The following is a 20,699-nucleotide window of genomic DNA, read 5'->3' as shown; positions in this document are numbered from 1 at the left end:
GCTCCCTAACCTCACTCGTCACCCTCTTATCAAAAAACAGAAGTTTCTCCCTTGTAAGAGTTTGAAACCTAGGCCAGGTGGTCTTTTAAAACTCTATGAGCTTTGTTGTGTCCCAAAGAGGTACAGTACGATGTAGGTAATAACCCAGAAGAGATGATGCCTACAAGAGGTTTATTCCTTGTAAGAAACTATAAACCATGAGGCACATCAACAAGGGTTTGGCCTCAAAGCTCAAAGAGCTTTGTTGTGTCTCTACGAGACTCGTCAATGGGAGAGGCGGCGACCACAAGCAGTAGGCAAGCATCACCATCTGCAGCAATGACTCAAAGGGTATTTGCGGAAGAGACATTTGTACCCAGAGGGGATGATGGCAAAGAGCAGGCACTGCAAGCAGTCATCTACCTCCTCCTCCGTCAACCTCTGAAAAACTTGCAGGGGATGGACGAATCCAATGTCTTCAGAGGAATCCTTGGAAAGGGAAATCATCCTCGTCACTCTGCCTCTGCTCTCATTCCCATGCCAAAGCTATAGACACAAAGATGAGCAGAAGTAAAGAGTTTACAGTAAACTTTAACACTTAAGGAAAAAATAGGAAAATCTTTTAATACTCGGCCATTTGGCTTTTTATTATAGTTGTTACCCCCAATAAAGCGGAGGAGAATCAACTACGTCTGTTCTCCTCAGAGCCGAAATGGATATTGGCTTGTGTTAGCCACTGCGTGTGTGAGCGGGGTGGTGGGTCTACCTCCCGCTGGCCCCCTCTAACCAGCAGAGGGGAGTAACACCTCGCCAAAAGTTTTACGGCTAGTTTCAGCTGTCACCGAAATGTATCTCCATAGGAAAGAGCTGAAAGGTTTGTATTTGATTCCAGAACAAATATATATATTAAAAAAAAAAGGACTGGAAAAGCAGAAACATCTAGACTGAAGGTCAGAAAGTTAAAATACGACACACCAACTTACTCTCTTTAAGACATTTCTCAACGTTCCTTAATATCACCATGATTCAAAGTCAATCAGGGAACATATAATACAACCATTAAGGTTTTCCCTTTTATTACTTTAGATTTTCCTTGTTTGGTTACTGAGTTAGCAAGCATTAAAGAAAGGATATAAAAAAAAATTATCAAAGATTTCTTTATATCATAATTACTGTACTATCATTATCAGTATTATTGAAATTTTAACAAGTTTCCAATTCCCTATGGATGTTGGGGTTGCCTCTACAATATATACAAACCTTAGACCTACAAGAGTTATATGGCTACCATGTTCATAGCTCAGATCTCAGGATTTCACAGCCACAAGAGTTCTTTTCTTTTAAATACAGTGGATTTAAACTCAATAAATAAAAACACGGTAAATGTCTTCTTTTTGTCAATGTCTTCACAGCTCTATAGGGCAACACCAAATAGTTTGTAAGTTTGAGCATTAGATAAAGCGGCAGACAAAATATGAGGTTTGGTGTGATAAGGGTTAATTTTTCTTCCGTCTCCAGCGTTGTCCCTGATAAGTTTGTGGGCTAGCGTGAAAGGGGCCTATCAAAATAAGCGGTATGGTGTGAAAAGGCTTAATTTTCTTTTGTATCTGGTGCCATTTCCGATAAATTTGCGGTCTAGTGTGAAAGGGGTTTTATACTTGCAAGTTTAATTTAAGACATGCATATCATTTTGACCAACTAAAACTTACCTGAAGCGTATGTGCAAATAACATTATTAGATTCTTGATATTAAGCATAAGGTGTGTGTCTGTACAATACGACGAATGATTTCTTATATTATTTACTACCTGCAAAAGAAAAGAAAAAAAAAATCAACAAGGGACAATCAATTTTCTGCAAAACAAAAAAGTTATTTTCACTGATAACCAAATCAGTACAAATCATAGGATTACTGCAATTGAAAAAAAATTGATAAGTAACTTCAACACAGACTTTTATTAATTTAAAATCTTTTTCTTCAAGAATATAAAACTTGGTTGTGAAAGTGGCAGATGAAAGAGGTGGAGCATTTCTGATACATTGACAAAATCTTGAGATATGAATCCATTGATAACAGTCAATTAAGAAAGGAACAGCATTAATAATAACAAACTGAAAAAGAATTACTTGACTACTGTACAGTATCACTTAAATATGCTATATATAACATTAATATATACAGCATGCATAAGATTTTAGTTCCTCTGACCAAAGGAAACAGGAACAAGCAAAGAACACGAGTCTGAGAATGAGTGACAACAAAATGATTATTGTTACAGTCCAACAGGAAAAAGGTACCACACACAGGGATGCGAGGAAGTATTTGAAAGATGCGGTACTCAAAAGTTGGATACAACAATGAGATCCAAAACACTATTATGGTTTCGGGCCATGTGATATATGGTCAGTGGAAGAATATGAGTGGCAGGATTTTGACAAAAGATAAGGATTGCATCAAGAGAGAAGGTATAAATGAGGATTTGGACCTCATCTTAAAAACTTTTAAAAAATTCATTTGATGTTTTAAACTTGTAGAGGAAGACCGAACGAAATTATGATGGTCACGGTGATGATGGACAAGTATAATATATGAATAATCAAGAATCCTTAACAGAATCTTCACAATTTTAAAAAGTATAAGCGATGTAATTTAAAAATGACAAATACAGAGATAATTTGTATTTTTGCTAACCAATACAAACCTGGAGTTATTTATTTGGATTATCTTTTAGCGGAGTTGAAAGGTAGCAAATAGACTTTAATTGCGAGGTGGCAACCCTGCCTAACCACGTGAGCGGGTAGGCTGGGGGTGGCTGGGGGATACCCAGCCGCCTCTATATATATTCTCACATTAGTGAGAGATGTCACTTTTGATTGCAGGCAGGACTTCTGGGGGACAGGTGATGGCGGGCCAATTTATAAAACTCAATGCTTGTATTAGTTAGGGAAAAATACAAATTATCTCTGAATTTATCATTTGTTCCCATACTAACAAACCTTCGTTATTTATTTGGATGACTCACTCTTAGGAGAGTGGAAGTCCTAAGTCTGGCATGGACATTGACCCGGTTTTACCTAGTACAGGATATGACTGTGGTCTAGGGAAAACTTTGACACCTCGCTAAAATATACAAGTAAGTATAACAGAGGCCTGTGCAATGCAGTGTACTGTAATAGAGGTTGTTGTCTTGTATGAACACCTGAGTTTATATGGGAAGATCCCATCGATTACCTCGCAGAGTAATGAGGACGTGGTCAGTATATAAATTTATGACTTAAACTAGGCTACACAAGGGAAATGATAATTACCTGCAGAGGTTGAAGCCAGAGTGCAGAGGGATCCCTGGTGCAGTACCCCAAGGGAGGGGAAGATGAAGAAAGGAAAGCCAGATATTCTCTCATTCATCTTAGTCTTAACCCGGGTAACCGATGCCCTCAACCAACTGCTACTTGTCCATCAAGGAGCCTGAGGTATTCCTAAACCACTAGTTGAGCAGCCCCCACAGGACCGATAGTGAATGTATCGAGTCTCCTGTGGGTTATGTCTTTTAAATAATGGGCTGTGGAGGTGGGCTGTCTCTTCAACACGCCCGCTTGAAGTACTTGCAACACAGAGAAGTTTCATTTGAATGCCAGGGAAGTGCTGATTCCCCTGAGATCATGGGCTCTAGGTCGATGAGCCAGAGGAGGATCGAGATCCAAGGCTCTTTCAATTACTTTGCGTATCCAGGAGGAAAACCGTATTCTTGGTGATTTGCCTCTTTACTCTCCCTCAGCTATCAAACAGAGGTGTTAGTCGGGGTCGTGTTGCTGCAGTGCGTTTAAGATAGTATCTCAAACTCCTCACTAGGCATAGTAACAACTGATCTGGGTCATTGGTTACAGAACGAAGACTCACAATCTGAAAGGGCCCGAATCTATGGTCCAGCCCCGGGATTTTGAGTCTCGGCAATAAACTCGGAGACGAAGCAGAGTGTCACTTCCCCCTATCCCCTTGAATGGGCGATGTCATACGAGAGGTCATGTACAGTACAGTGCGGTCCCGAATTATGCGTGTTCGAATTGTGCGATTCCCTATTTATGCGGTCGCTAGTTTTCAAAAATAAATTTTCTGTATCTGCAAAGCTGTTCACAGTCTGACAGTCAAGCACCACAATACATATCAAATCTATTGTCTTTTCAAGTATATTGGTAGCCCTAGGTACGGTGTCTGATAATAAATATAACTAAATATTTACCTTACATTTTATCAAGATAATTTCATCATAAATAGCATATTTAAGGAAAAATTCCATATCAACAATGAAATCAACTTTCAACTATTCAAGTCCAGCTGTCAAAATGTAAGCACAGTTGTGGTTATGTTCTCGCCAACCATTACCTTTCTCCAACCTTCGATAATTTTAATGGTAGTGTTAATGATATATTAAAATATTATTTTTGTTTATTACAGTATACAGTAATGCCTCACAACACAAAATTAATTTGTTCTGGAGCAGCTTTCATAACGTGATTTTTTCGTGTTGTGAGTCGCATTTTACATGTAAATTGCACAATTTGTTCCAAACCCTACAAAACACCACATTAAATCTTATAATACAGCTATAGTATAACCACAATGAAATACTGTACAGCCAAATACATTTGAACCATTCAATATACCTAAACTAACTGTCAATACCTGTAATTTAAGGTAGTAGGTTGGCCAGGGCACCAACCGCCCGTTGAGATACTACCGCTAGAGAGTTATGGGGTTCTTTGACTGGCTTGACAGTACTACATAGGACCCTTCTCTCTGGTTACGGTTCTTTCCTTTTGCCTACACAGACACTGAATAGTCCTCTGTCCTCATACACCTGACAACACTGAGATTACCAAACTATTCTTCTTCTCTGAAGGGGTTAACTACTGCACTCTAATTTCAGAGGCTACTTTCCTCTTGGTAAGGGTAGAAGAGATTCTTCAGCTAAGGTAAGCAGCTCTTCTAGGTGAATGACAATCCAAAATCAAACCATTGTTCTCTAGTCTTGGGTAGTGCCATAGCCTCTGTACCATGGTATTCCACTGTCTTGGGTTACAGTTCTCTTGCTTGAGGGTACACTCGGGCACACTGCTGTATCTAGTTTCTCTTCCTCTTGTTTTGTTATAGTTTCTAAAGTTTATATAGGAAATATGACAAATTCGGAGATAATTTATATTTTTCCTAACTATACAAACCTTAGCTATTTAATATGGGTATTACTTTCGGCGTAGCTGAAAAAGACGAGCCATTAGAATTTTAACGAGGGTTTATTACCCCCATCGCTAGTTAGCGGGGGGTAAGAGGGTAGCTTGCTACCCCCCCCCCCTCACACACCTGTGTGGTGAGCTCACTTTGTTTAAAGGTAGGACTTCACGGGGGATAGGGCTGGCGGGCAAGTTTGATTAAATAGCTTAGGTTTGTATAGTTAAGAAAAATATAAATTTCTCCGAATTTGTCATTTGTTCCGTAACTGAAATACAAACCACGCTATTTAATATGGGTGACTCAACCCTTAGGAAGGGTGGAAAAGTCCCAGCCATACTGGCTTTTGGCTTTGCCCGGGGACTCATTATCAGAGTTTGTCAGCACTCAACAATAAAGAGTCCCTGCACCTCACTACAACCTTACTATGCAAGGGCTGCGGCCTACATAAGCTGTGTGTGAAGGATTATGTGCGACTCGTCCTAGGAAGTTGACCTGAAGTTCTTAGATGGAAACGTTAGGCTAGGACTTTCCCAATACCACCTCGTCAGGGTATGGGGATGTGACAGTATTAACTTAATACTAGGAACACAAGGAAACATGGTTTACCTGCAGTGGTTTGAGTTCAGCTGTGCAGAGAACCCAGGATGCTGCTTTCCCCAAGAGAGGGGAGGATGAAGAAAAGAATAAGGGCCAGACATCCCTTTTCTTTCATGCAGACTAAGACCAGGTAACAATGCCCTCAACCCTCTGCTACTTGTCCATAAAGGAGCCTGAGGTTTAAACCAGCTATTGCGCAGCCATCACAGGGCCGGTAGAGAACGTATCGAGCCTCCTGTGGGTCACGTCTTGCAGGTAATGGGCTGTGAAGGTCGTCTAACGCTTCCACACCCCTGCTTGTAGAACCTGCGTCACTGAGAAATTCTTCTCGAAGGCCAGGGGCGTAGCTACGTCCCTGACATCATGCGCTTTAAGGCGACATGATGGAGGAGGGTCAGGATTTAGGGACAGATGGATCACCCTACGAATCCAAGCCAAGATGGTATTCTTGGAGACCCTCCTCTTCGTTCTCCCAGTGCTCACAAACAAAGCTTGCACTTGGGGGACGAATACAGCCGTTCTTTGAGATATAACCTCAGACTCCTTACTGGACACAGTAGGGGATGGTCTGCGTCATCTGTTACAGAACGCAGACTCGAAATCCGGAAAAAGTCGAATCGAGGATCCGGCACTCCCGGATTCAGTGTCTTAGCCACAAACTCAAGAGACGAATCTGAACGTTACCTCCCCTCATCCCCTAGCATGGGCGATGTCATACGAGAGACCTTGAAGTTCACTGGCCAAAGCTAGTAGGAACACGGCCTTCCAAGTTAGGTGGCGATCTGAAGCCTGCGTAATGGTTCGTAGGGAGATCTCTTACGAGACCTGAGAACTCGAACCACGTTCCATGGAGGAGGTCTCACTTACGACTGAGGACAGGTAAGATCATATCTTCGTATGAGTAGGGAAAGTTCCAGCGAGGAAGAAATGTCCACTCCTTTGAGCCTGAAGGCTAGACTTAAGGCTGAGCGATAGGCTTTCATTGCCGAGACTGAAAGGCGCATTCTTCCCGCAAATATACGATGAACTCCGCTATCGCTGGAACAGTGGTATCAAGTGGAGAGATATCCCTGCATGACTCCAACCACAGAAAACTCGCCACTTTGCCTGGTAGACCCCTGCGGATGACCTACGCAGGTGTCCAGACATCCCGTTCGCAACTTGTTGCGACCATCCTCTCTTAGTGAGGAGATGCTGGATAGTCTCCAGGCGTGAGGTCGAAGCAAAGCTACGGCTTTGTGAAAGATGTTGGCAGTGGTTGTCTGAGTAGATTGTGTCATGGAGGGAGCTCTCTTGGTAACTCTGATAGGAGTTGCGGAAGGTCCGGAAACCATTCTGCGTGATGCCATAGCATAGCTATAAAGGGTCATCGAAAGATTGACCGATATTCTGGTCTTGTTGAGCACCTTCCTCATCAGACAGAACGGGGGAAAAGCGTACACGTCGGTGCTGTCCCACCGTTGTTGGAAGGCCTCTTGCCAGAGTGCCTTGGGATCTGAGACTGGGGGGCAATACAGCGGGAGCTTGAATTTCAGCGCTGTAGCGAACCGATCCACAGTCGGGTAACCCCACAAAGTCAGGCTTTGTTGGCTACTGAATGATCCAAGGACCACTCAGTACTCATTATCTGAGACGCTCTGCTCCGACTGTCGGCGAGCACATTCCCTTTGTCTGGAATGAAGCGAGCCGATAGAAGAATCGAGCGGACTTCGGTCTATCTCAGTATCTCTACTGAGAGATGGGATAGCTGCTTTGAAAAGGTACCTCCTTGCTTGTTGATGTAAGCTACTACTGTGATGTTGTAGCTCATCACACCACAGAATGATCCGCCAGGTTTTTGTTGGAACTGTTGAAAGGCCAGGAAGACAGTCTTCATCTCTAGCAGATTCATATGGAGGCACTTTTCCGATTCTGACCACAGGCCTGAGGTACTGTGGTACAGAACGTGGCCAACCCCCTTCTTTTGTGTTGTCCGAAAACAGCATCCAATCCGTGGGAAGGAAACGAGAAGATCCATTCTTCTTCATAGGTTCTCGCCTGTCACCCACCACTGGCGGTTCGTCTGTTCCGCAGGATCCATAGGGATCATGATGTCCCGGGAATCGCAGTCTTGATTCCACTAGGACCTGAGTCGCCCCTGGAGAAACCTCATCCTAAGGCGACCGTTGAGAACTAGACGAGCCAAGGGTGAAAGATGACCGAGGAGACGTAACCACGATTGGGTTGGAAGCTCTTCTCGTCTGAGGAAAGGGCTTGTGACTCTTCTCAGCCTTGCTATCCTGTTGTCTGATGGAAGGCCATATGGAGATTGGTGTCTATAATCATGCCTAGGTGAACCAGTCTTTGCTTAGGCAGCAGAGCGGACTTCTCGAGACTTACCCTGACCCTTAGATCCTGGCAAAAGTCCCAGACGTTTGTCTCGGTGTCAAAGAGGGAGTGACTCCGAGTCTGCTAGGATCAGGCTGTCATCCAGATAATGGAGGAGACGGAAACCGATCCAGAGTGCCCACAAAGATATTAGGGTAAAAACTCTGGTGAAATCCTGTGGTGCTGTGGAGAGACCGAAACACAGCACCTTGAACTGGTACTCCTTGTTGTCTATGCTGAATCCTAAATACTTCCTTGAAGACGGATGGACTGGGATCTGGAAGTACGCGTCCTTCAGATCCAGTACACACAAGAAGTCTTGCGGTTTACTGCAAGACTGACTGTGTCTGCGGTCTCCATGCTGACCGGAGTTTGCTTTAATCTGGGCCTCTGCCCACCGAGTTCGCCCCCTTGCTGATCCCATGACAAGGGTGCTAAATGACACCGGATTCGTCCTCAGGGGAGGTAGAGGTGTTGTGAACAGGACGCGATAACCCTGACTGATTACGGAAATCGTCTAGGAAACGGCCCTGAGTTGCCGCAACCTGGCTGCGCAACCTTGTAGGTATCCCGCCACTGGCGGACATGCAGGTGAACTGGCAATCCTAGCATTTGCGGCCTCGGCTGCTCCTTCTAGGATTCCTCCCTCCCCTGGGGGACTAATTGCCTTTCTTGTCCTTGATTGGAAAGGGCTTAGACCCCACTGTCTTAGCTGCCGTTGTTTTGGTGGGACGTGGTTGCTGAGGTGCTGGAGGTTTATAGGGCTTGAATGTCAAAGCCCGATATAGGAGGGAGTCTTGGTGACTTCCTACACCTCTCAGCCGCCTGCTTCACATCCTTAGGCTCAAACACGTTCGTTCCCATAACGAAAGAATGTCTGAGCCTGTAGATTTTGGTGCTAGGGGACTCCCGTTACTGTCTTGGAGTCCTTTGACTCCCTCCCAGGAGGGATGCAGGACTCCAACCACGACGGAGGCAGGCTATTCTCCACCCCTATTCGAGAAGACTTTACCGCGCGAGGTGGGGTTTCCCTTAATGGTGTGATTGGGGAACGTCTCACCTCCTGTGACTCTCCTGAGGGCGAGAAAACTTTGTCCGAAGGTGAGGGATTAAAGTCTGAGGGGGGAGAGTGCCTGTCTCGAAGACATACGAGGAGACAGCTACGTCCTCGTAGAAGTTACCTCGTCCGAAACTCCTCTTTTCCTCATCGGGGGAGTGGAAGTAGCCAAGGATTTGCGGCTCAACTCAAGAGAGAACAGCTTAAAAGCCTGTGCTACCGCTCTGATTAGAGTCCCAAACCAGGCTGCCGGCTGCGCTGTCAGACACTCCTCTGGAGGGGAAGTCGCCTGTAAAAGGATAAGGAAGGCATGTCCCTGTGCCTTTCAGGAACTTTCCCCCCCCCCACCGGCAAGCGCGCTGTTCTGTGCTGGGAGGGGGGGGATGTGGCGATGGCGCCCTTACCGCGCAATGTCCGGCAGCCTTGCGCGGGGGAGGGTATTGGTGATTGCTCTAGGGAGCGCGCTGGCACTCGCGCGATGGGGAATACCCGAGGGTCACGCACGAGAGACTGTCGAAGCGCTGATGCGGACGCGCGGGAATACCCTGGGCTCGCACACAGGAGACTGCTGAAAACGCTCGCGCGCTCGAGCGCGCGAGACTTTATAGTGTGCACAGGAATCATATTGATGTGCAGGATCAGAATGAAGAGCCCGTGTGGACAAAAATGTTGCAGCGTGTAGTAGTTTGTTGGCGCGCACGCGCGGAAGACCATCGGTGCGCGCAAGACTATTGGCACGCGCGCGCGCAAAAAAGATCGTCGGCGCTTGCGCGCGTAAGAAGATTGTCGGCGCTTGCGCGCATAAGAAGATCATCGGCGCTCGCGCGCATAAGATCATCGGCGCTCACGCGCGTAAGAAGATCGGCGAGCGTGCGCAGGAAACCATCGGTGCCCGCGTGCGGACAATCGTCGGCGCTTACGAGCGTAGGAAGATCATCAGTGCTTGCGCACGAAAGAAGATCGTCGGCCAAGAAGATCGTCGGCGCTTGCGCGCGTAAGAAGGTCGTCAGCACTTGAGCGCGAAAGAAGATCGTCGGCACTGGAGCGCGAAAGAAGATCGTCGGCGCTTGCGCGCGAAAGAAAATCGTCAGCGCTTGCGCGCGAGAAGATCGTCAGCGCTTGCGCGCGAGAAGATCGTCAGCGCTTGCGAGCGAAAGAAGATCGTCGGCGCTTGCGCGAGTACGAAGATCATTGGCGTAAGAAGATCATCGGCGAGCATGCGCGTGCGTTTAGCGCGCTAGGATGCAGGGTCAGCTGACAGGATGATCAGGAACTGGGATGTGTCCTTAAAAAGGGCGGGCATTCCCCGATGAGGACCGTAGGCAGGACTGCTTCAGAGTCCAGAGCCAAAGTCCTTCGTTGCAGTGCAAGGTTGAGCTGGTAGATCGGTAGGTCAGCTGGCAGGACGATCAACACTGGAAGTTCTACTTGATACTCCGAGGAAGGGTCTCTATGAGAGACCTTTCCCGCGAACGGGAGAGGTGCCCTTCGTAGAAGAGACTAGGAGACACTCGCAGGCTGAATCACTGGTGAGCGCCTGTGCGCTATCTCAGGAAACTCCAACGATGTGCGCTGATGCGCAGGTGATTGTTGGCACGCAGTCCCTGGAACAGGATGTCTATGGATGGCAGTCTCAGGAACAGCAGGAACGGAGACGGCACTTCAGCAGGTCTAGGAGATGGTTGGGCTAATCAGGAACAATCCTCCGAAGAGGGGTCTATATGAGTGGCCTCTCTCGCGAACGAGAGAGGTGAACACTTCATAGAAGAGACTTGAAGACACTGGTGATAGCGCCCCTTAGGGCCGTTGGATCAGCAAGCTGACCTATAAGGAGCAATCCTCCGAAGAGGAGTCCTTAAGAGTGGCCTCCCTCGCGAACGAGAAAGATCACCAGACTGATCCTGCAGCTGCTCAGCCCCTTGAGCATAGCTGCAAGTGCGACCGCTCATCCCCAAGAGCATAGCCACCTGAAGTTTTCATGCGCCCGGCCTTGCAACCGCTCAGCTCCTTGAGCATGGTTACAAGTGCGGTCGCTCAGCACCAAGAGCATAACCGCCTGAGGACTAGGAAAACCCATCCAGGAATTATTAAGATATGAGAAGTTCCCCCTCTGCAGGGAGAAGCTCTCACACCTGGGAAGGGAACCTCCCTCGGAAGGGAAGTTACTCACCCCTGGAGGCGAACCTCCTTAGCGTTCTAAGATGAACTGAAGAGCTGACAGTTGTCACGGGAGGACTTCTAAGAGAAGGGATAACGCCCATGACAATGTCCTAGAGAGACGGCAGCGACAGCAGACTCCCCAGGCACAAACAGGACAGCTCTGCTTCGTTGGCACACTTTGGTCAAACGAAGAAAAACTGCATCGTTAACTGGGTTAAATAATTATTTAACAGAAATTCCCCCGGGAGGAACTCCGAAGAGTAACCCCAAGGGAAAAGCAAAACATAAGAATTAAAAATTAAGTATGCGCCCTCCTCCCCCACAGATATTCATGGGAGAAGGGGGAGGGCGGAGAACTGTAACAAAAATCAGAATTATAACAGAATTATAATTATGTAATTCATCTAAGAATGATCACAAATAGTAAGAACCACTGACCCCCGAAGGGAAGTGTTCTCCACAGAGAAGCTGAAAAGTTAAAAATACAATTAAATTTCATTAAAAATAATAGAGACAAACGGAATAGCAACCCAACCCACAATGGGAAAGGAGCTTCCGTAATAGTACGTAGTAGTAGTAGTAAGGGGTGAACGACCTAGAGTCAAATTAAACTCCCACATTCCCTTCACTGAAAATCCAAGTTCCCCGTAGGAAAGGAGAAACAGTGAGGATAATAGAGGAATGAAGAAAGTCCAGCGATGACGATTCCCCACGGCGGCCGAGTTAACGGAAAAGCCGAAGGAAAAACCGAGAGGCCGTACCCCATGATGTGGAACCATGGTGGCCTTGCACTACGCAGGTGTCGTAGTCGTACATTACACACACAGCACAAACACTGAAAACAAAACTTACTACATTTCTATACACAAATATATACATAAACATAAAGAATGTTTATATATATATTACAAGTACAGTATAAGAAAGTAAAAAGACAAAAAGCATTAATGGCTGTCGAAGAGGCGAGGGTGAAAGCGGACATGTCCGATCACCACCCGAGCCAAAGTAAAAGTGAGCTCAACACACAGGTGTGTGTGTGTGGGGTGGGGGGGGGGGGTTAGCAAGCTACCCCTCCCTACCCCCCGCTAACGAGCGATGGGGGTAGTAAACCCTCATTAAAATTCTAATGGCTCGTCTTTTCAGCTACGCCGAAAGTAATACCCATATTAAATAGCGTGGTTTGAATTTCAGTTACGGAACAAATTCTATTTATTACACCCAACAAAGAAAGAGAGAGAGAGAGAGAGAGAGAGAGAGAGAGAGAGAGAGAGAGAGAGAGAGAGAGAATCAGCTGCTGTAATCGAATGCCGTGTTTTGTTACTCACCACAACTAACAAGTGTCATGTTAATTTCTTTCTTAAACTCAGGTTGCCAAATTTGAACTAATATTTTATTTGTTACACACACAAAAAGAGAGAGAGAGAGAGAGAGAGAGAGAGAGAGAGAGAGAGAGAGAGAGAGAGAGAGAGAGAGAGAGAGATTTATATATGTACCATACAAAAATAAATCTTTGTAAAGTAAATTTATACTTTTTAAAATATATGACAGAGAATATTTCTGACTCTTTACCGAAAGTTAGGTTATTCGATGCCGATAAACGAACCCAGCCTACGTGTGAAAACCTTAAACACACACAAGGAAAAAAATACGAACCCAGCCTACGTGTGAAAACCTTAAACACACACAAGGAAAAAAAATAAAGCTTTCATATATAATGTACTCAACAAAATTAATGCTTTAGTATACGTACACCATTAGCATTACCATTAAAATTATCGAAAAGTTAGAGTAAGATAAAAATTGCCGAGAATGTAACCACAACTCTCTCTTTTGTCAGCTGGACTCGCTTATTTAAAAGGTGATATAGAATTTTTCCTAAAATACTCTAATTATTATGAAATTGTGTTGATAAAATGTAAGGTAAATACGGTTTGATATCATTTATTATCTGGCATCATACCTAGGGCTACCAATATACTGTACTTGAAAATACAATTGATTTGATACATTTTGTGGTGCTTGACTCGCAGACTTTGATCAGCTTGCAGATACAAGAAATTTATTTTTTAAAACTAACGACCACATAAATGGGGAATCGCATAATTCGAGCATGCATAATTCAGGACTGCACTGTATTTTCTGTCATATATTTTAAACAGTACAGGTTTTCTTACCTACCACTCTATTCATACCTCCCTCTCTCTCTTTCTGTGAGTGTGTGTGTGTAACAAATAAAATCTTAGTACACATTTGGCAACCTGTGTTTAAGAATGAAACTAACATGACTATTGTTAGTTGTGGTGAGCAATTCCTCAGGTGGTACAAGAAACAAACAAAAACACGGCATTCGATTACGACAGCGCGCTCTCTCTCTCTCTCTCTCTCTCTCTCTCTCTCTCTCTCTCTCTCTCTCTCTCTCTCTCTCTCTCATTGGTGATGTAAAATACTTACATATAGATGAAGAAAGCAATATGTTTCCTTAAAAACCGTCAATTAAATAAAACACAAAAAAATTATGCCGTGTTTAAATCCATTTCAATCGTAGCTTAAAACACGGCATCAGATTTCGTCAGCAAACCACAATATTTTTTAGGAAACATCATTGCATTCTAGAAAATTGCCACTATTTATGAAATTAATTGTGCTTTAAGAAAACATTTATGTACTTTAGCTTTAACTTTCGAGTGTATTTTAACAATAGAGTGCTACTGACTTCTTTTTGTTTTACGTATGTCTGCGATCAGAGCAGCTGATGTCTAGTTGCTGCTCTCAAGAACATGCGTGTATGAATACAGTAACAGTATTGTTTATACTATTTCTTAACTTATTCAAAACATCTATACAGTTGATATTATATAAGCCCCAATGTGTCATAGCCTATCATATTTTTAATGTAGGACATTTAAAACCACCTCACACACACTAACTCACTGACTCTCTCTCTCTCTCTCACAACGCGCAAACTGAGCCACTCAGTACCAGGTGCCCCACCCGGCAACGCATGCCAGCCCTCCGTCGATCCTCACTGGTCACCCTCGCTTTCATGAATGGTTTGCTATGCTTGAAAGGCCACCATCCTGAGTATGTTCGTGAACAGTCGCCAGCATGCTCTAGTTCTTCAGAGCAAGAAGGGGAGCACCCTTGTCTTCCTCCTGTTGCCCAGTGGGACCCTAATTATACCAAAACGGCATATAAGATTCCGCCTAACCGCCCTCATTTTCTGTCAGGAGTACATGTCCTGGAAACGCAGGGGAGGCACGTTACCATACTCCTACCCACTCTCTCTCCTCTCCAGGGCTTCTCCACATCCCTCTCAATGCCCTCGGACTTTTGAGAAAGTCCTCGAGGTCTATGCTTGCGAACCCATCTCTCGTGAATACTCCCCTCTTACTTGTAGTACACGTAACGAGTCTCACCCAAGTGTAGCAAGTAGTCGCGAGTATTTTATCTCTTGCGCTCGGTTAATAACTAATTCTCTCAAGCAAGACAAAACTTCTCGCACTCATCGCCCTTTGGATTCCATTGCAAAACGAATCCAAGACATTGCCAAACCAGCCCTGTACCAGCCAAGGATAAATCTAATGAGACAGTTGCCATCCTTTTGACATCAAAGGTGCCTCTAGGGATCTCTAAATCCCCGTACGACCCAGGAGGCATAGCATGACGTAATCCTTCCAAGGCCACACCACCCCTTGCCGCATGTACCTCGTCCTATGGCACCCCACCAGTGTGGGTGGCTGTTTCCAGGTATCAGAGATATCTGGAATTGGGATTTGTTAGGTCCCTCCTCTAGGATCTGGACCTCTTATGAGGACAAGTGGGTCTGGCCCCAGCTCAAGTCCCTCAGAGGCGCTGTAAACCAAGGCAATTTACGTCTCCCTCCTCTAGGAGACACACACACACACACACACACATATATATATATATATGAAAAATTTTAAGTAATTTTTATTTTTCCTAACATACTTACCGAGAATTACCTCTTCGGAGGGTCCTTGACCCTCTCTCAAACTCGACCAAGATTTCCCGCGCTACCCCCCCTATCTCGCTCCCGATAGTTCCTACCCCCGCCGCCAGGATAATTCCTGCGGCCCGGATTAGGGCAGGTCACTGCTTTTCCCGGGTCAGGATCTCATTAAGTCCTCCGTTTAGCCCGACTCGGCAATGGAAGAATGGCACTCGGGGACGGAAGGGAGGGCCATTACTCAGAGGTAATTCTCGGTAAGTATGTTAGGAAAAATAAAAATTACTTAAAATTTTTCATTTGTTCCGACACGAATACTTTACCTCGAATTACCTCTTCGGAGACTTACACTTTAGGAGGCGGGAGAGCCATTCTGCCACTTGGTTAGGCACATGGTGCCTGGAGGGCTACGTAATGCGGGGGTACAGAGAGCGGATAGGGGGTAGCAGTGGAAAACTTACGCTTATAATTTAAGGCTTACCTCTTGACATTTTCTCTACTGAATCTTCTCCTGAAGAAGTAGGGATGAGTCTATTCACTTGTTGGGGACGTCTTCCAGCCTGCCACTACACAGCTTGGAGGGCGGCGATGACTGTCCCAATGGAGAATCCATCCAAAGACTTTCTTGAGTAGTCTTTGAGGTAGTGGGCCGTGAAGGTCGACTGGTGTGACCAAGTGCCGGCCTGCAGGATCTGGCCCACTGCCATATTTCTCTCAAAGGCCAAGGAAGTGCTCAGGCCTCTGATGTCATGGGGACGGGGAGTGCCTGGTACCGCCACCTTGTCTTCTTCATAAGCCCTAGTGATGACTTGTCTCAGCCAGAAGGAAATAGTGTTCTTGGACACTTGCTTCTTATTAACGCCTGAAGAGACGAAGAGGTTCTTGGCACCCGGACGGAGATGGGCCGTCCTTTCCAGGTATTTCCTGATCGTCCTGACCGGGCATAACTTCAGGTCGTCCGTATTACCTGTCTTGGGGATGGCCGGAACAGAGAAACCTTCAAACCTCGGGTCCCAGACTGCTGGGTTCTGAGTCTTTGCTACAAAGGAGGGTACGAACTTGAAAGATACCTCCTTCCACCCTTTGGAGTGTGCCACGTCGTAGGAGAGACCGTGGATCTCACCTACCCTCTTAGCCGAAGCTAAGGCTACCAAGAAGACTGTCTTGAGGGTGAGATCTTTGTCCCCGATATCTCTGAGTGGTTCAAAGGGCGGACGACACAACATTTTCAGGACCTTGGCCAGGTCCCATCTAGGCACTCTCCTGGCTTGGGGAGGGCAGGATTGTTCGAAACTTCTAATCAGCATCCCTATGTGTCTTGAGGTCCCCAGGTCGATGCCTTTCAGGAGAAAGACTTGGCCTAAGGCTGCTCATACTCCTTTAATAGCCGGGATTGACATGCCTATTTTATCCCTAAGGTACACTAGAAAATCAGCTATGTCAGGGACCGAGGCTTTGAGAGGTCTTATTTGTTTTGTCGCGCACCATTTCGTAAAGGCGGCCCACTTCGCCTGGTAGACTACGGTAGAGGATTTTCTTAGATATAGGGACATCCTCTTGGCTGTGGAGGAGGAGAACCCCTCCTTCCTCAGGAGTCGCTCGATAGTCTCCAGGCGTGAAGGCGAAGAGAGAGAGGGTTGTCGTGGAACCTGAGGACGTGCGGTTGACTCAGTAGATCTGACCTGGGGGGCAGGGGCCATGGCGGATGGCTTGCCAGGTCTTTCAGATCCGCGAACCACTCTCTCTCCGGCCACCAGGGCGCTACCAAAGTCATCTTTAGGTTTTGGGAGGTTCTTACTCTGTTGTGCACTTGTCTTAGCAGCGTGAAGGGGGGAAAGGCATAAACGTCCAGGTTGTCCCACCTGTGCTGGAAGGCGTCTTCTAGGGCTGCTCCTTCGTCTGGTACCGGGGAGCAATAAACCGGTAACTTGGCGTTGAGCTTTGTTGCGAATAGGTCTATCACCGGGGAGCCCCAGCGTTGAAGGATGAGTCTGGCCACCGCTGGTTGTAGGGACCATTCTGTCCCTACTATCTGACCTATCCTGCTGAGGCCGTCGGCTAGCACGTTCTTTTTCCCAGGGATGAACCTTGCTAGCAGTGTTACCTGGTGTTCGTCCGCCCAGTGCAAGATGTTTACGGTGAGGTCGCACAGTTCCTTAGACTTCATGCCCCCTTGTTTCTTGATGTAGGCTACCACCGTGGCGTTGTCGCACATTAGGGCCACGGTGTTTCCCTTCAACCGACTTGCAAAGTGCAGACATGCCTTTTGTACTGCTTTTAGCTCTAGGACGTTGATGTGGCGATGCTTTTCGGTCTCTGACCAGGTCCCGCTTGCTGTTTCCTCCCGCAGGTGGGCTCCCCACCCTAGGCTGGAGGCGTCCGTGAACAGGAGAAACTCGGGGGGACAGGACCCGAGGGGCATCCCCTTGAGGGAGTTCGACCGGCATCTCCACCACTTCAAGGCTGCTTTCGTGTCCGGGAGGACTGGGATCGATGTTTTCTGAGAGCCTGTCTGGGACCATAGAGCCTTGAGGTTCCATTGTACGGGTCTGAGCCGTAACTTCCCTTGGGGGACTAGCTTCTCTAATGAGACCAGATGGCCTATCAGCCTCTGCCAGTCTTTCGCTTTCCTGGGAAGCCCCGATAGGAACGGCTGAATGATCTTGACGAGGTTCTGTATCCTGTCTTCCGAGGGGAAGGCCTTCCCCTGCACGGTGTCCAACGTCATCCCCAAGTACCCCATTTTGTTGGATGGCGTTAGGTTCGATTTCTCCAGGTTGATAATGATTCCCAGACTCCTGCAGAAACGGAGGAGGTCCTTTCCTTGCTCTTCCAAGAGGGCCTTTGAACTGGAAAGGAGCAACCAGTCGTCCAGGTACCTGATGAGGCGGATACCTCGTTCGTGAGCCCATACTGAGACTGTCGCGAAGACCCTCGTGAACACCTGAGGGGCCGTCGACAGTCCGAAGCAGAGGGTCCAGAACTGCAGGATCTGGGAGCCCCATTTTACCCGGAGGAACTTCCGACTCGACGGGTGGACAGGAATTTGGAAGTACGCGTCCTTGAGGTCGATCGTCATCATAAAATCTTTCTCCCTCAAGGACATCAGGACGGATTTTGGGGTGTCCATCTTGAAGTCCGTCTTCTTGACGAACCTGTTGAGGGCCGACAGGTCTATCACCGGTCTCCACCCCCCCGTTGCTTTCTCCACCAGGAACAGGCGGCTGTAGAAGCCTGGCCCTGGGAGAAGGACTTCTTCCATGGCTCCCTTTTCCAACATGGAGGAAACTTCTTTTTGCAGGGTAGCCCTTTTCAACGGGTCCCTGGGAGCTAACCATTTTGTTTGGGTGGCTGGAATAAGAGGGGGTGAGTCCGCTATGAAGGGGATCCTGTAGCCTTCTTTCAGGACGGACACCGTCCAAGCATCCGCCCCATACGTTTTCCATGCTTGCCAATAGGGTCTGAGGCATCCCCCAACCCGAGGCTTGGGCGGGAGTAGGGGGCCTCTCCCTCTACCTTCTCCTAGAGGGGCGGCCTGATCTGCCCCTCTTCGAGGCGGAGTAACCCGACCTGAAGGAGCTGGCAGAAGCTGTAGCTCCCATGCGGGAGGGCTGAGGAGTTGATGTCCAGGAAGAGGCGGGGGCGTCCCTCCTCGAAGAGCTGGGGACAGCCTGAGGGGTCACGGCACTATCCGAGACTGACCTCCTATAAGGAGGCCTCCTGGAGGATGTTTGCTTAGGGACGTTGGTTTCTCTCCTCTTGGACACCTTCTCCATCAGCACTTCTAATTCCTTCAACGGAAACAGGGACTCGCCTCCTAGGGGTAGGGTGCGAATCACTCGCGCCTGTCTGTCTGGGATTTTCCTTGACACTTTGGAAAGCACTGTGTCCCTCTTCCGGAGGACCCAGTTGGCCGTCAAGGAGAGTGCCTGATACGCCATAAATTTGAGAGCTTTCCCCCCGGAGGTGATAAGGTCTGACAGGAGACCTTGTTGTTCCGGGTCGTCGGGGTCTGTGGAGGCCTGTACATTAACTAACGTGGAGGCCCACCAGTCCAGCCATGAAGAGACGTTAATCATGTCCCTCGACATCTCCTGCATCATGCCTGCTTCAGAGGCCGAGAAGGACACAGGGGCTGAGCTGGCCCTTTCGTCCGAGCCGCCTTGTCCTAGGATATCCACGGCTGAGTCCACTCTACAGGGGCCTGGGCGTCGCCCTTCCGGGATATAAACTTTGGCCTGTAGTTTAAGACCCTGGAGGAGTTTGGAGGAACTCTGGGACCTGGGGGCCTCCGCAGTGCTGGCCACCAAGTTGTCGATGTACTCCTGGCCGAGTACTAGGTCTGGGGCGAGAGGCAGGGCCAGAGAGGACTTCGGAAGGACGTCCCGGTGCGTGTATCTCAAGAGGCTCGACCTCCAGGTATTCACCTTCGTCGCCTCGGGTTCCGGAATCCCATGGGTCCTTCTGACGAGGCCTACCACTCTTCTGTAGGCGGAGTCCTCCGACGGGGAAACCTCGCCTCCGTCGACCGAGGCATCGGCTTGGCTGAGGGGAGCCGTGCTTGGGTGGTAAACTGGCCGCTCCCTACTAGGTCCCAGGGAGGCCGTCCCGCAACCGTAGGGCGCACCGTACACGGTTGGGTCTCGCCGTGTGGCGGGTGCCACCGACCCCGGGAGGCCTTTCGACTGGCCCAAGGCTCTGGACGCGGAGGACACGGTCCCGGTAGGAAGACCCGACCCCGGCAACCGGTCCTTCCCGCTCGACGTCCGACCCAGCTGGGCTGGTTCGGTCGGGCTGTCTTCTCGGAAGCGCGCTTCCTCCCGCCGGGCGGGGTGAACCGAAGGCCTCGAGGACTTGTGCCTGAGAGTGAGGTCCTTCTTGCGTGGCCGGTCGAGCGGTTCCAAGTTGTATGTAGGCAGTGACAACTTGGAGGCTCGATCACTGGACCGAGAGTCTGGAGAGCGGTGCTTCCTGGACTCTCCTGGGGGCACGTAGAACCATTCGCCGCCGCCGGGAGAGACCTCCCTCTTGTACTTACGGGAGTGAGAGCGTGGGCGCCTCCTACTGTGCCGCGACCTCTACCTGGAGCGGGAACGATCACTATCGGTCCGCGCTCTCTTACGGTGCCGTTTCTCCCTGCGTTCTCCCCCGGAGGATGAGTCTGCTTCCGAAGAGTCCGAGGGTGCCATGTTCCTCACGTAACGACTGCTAGAGTGATGCGCAGGGGAGGCCCTTCGCCGTCGACCGTCCGAGACAGGGTGCTGGAGAAAGTCCTCGGGAACTGCTGTGGATACCGAGGGTACCGAGTCCACTCTGTCCCTGCTAGAAGGCCATGGACCCAGGGATAC

The 20,699-nt window shown here is 48.0% G+C and overlaps 1 protein-coding gene across 5 annotated transcripts in view; it reads right to left on the bottom strand.

Moving 5' to 3' along the window:
* The window catches only part of Sec15 (exocyst complex component Sec15), a 205,926-nt gene that overhangs the window by 67,022 nt on the left and 118,205 nt on the right, over nucleotides 1-20,699 (bottom strand). For all 5 annotated transcript variants that reach the window (XM_068385390.1, XM_068385397.1, XM_068385403.1 and 2 more), the window contains exon 8: nucleotides 1,689-1,787. In XM_068385390.1, coding sequence (XP_068241491.1) covers nucleotides 1,689-1,787 — 99 coding nt within the window. The remainder of the gene's footprint in view (nucleotides 1-1,688; nucleotides 1,788-20,699) is intronic.

Source organism: Palaemon carinicauda, chromosome 1 (assembly GCF_036898095.1).
Source record: "Palaemon carinicauda isolate YSFRI2023 chromosome 1, ASM3689809v2, whole genome shotgun sequence".
Lineage (NCBI taxonomy): Eukaryota > Metazoa > Arthropoda > Malacostraca > Decapoda > Palaemonidae > Palaemon > Palaemon carinicauda.
The sequence above is the reverse complement of the archived record's forward strand: the minus strand, read 5'-3'. Positions and strand labels throughout refer to the sequence as shown.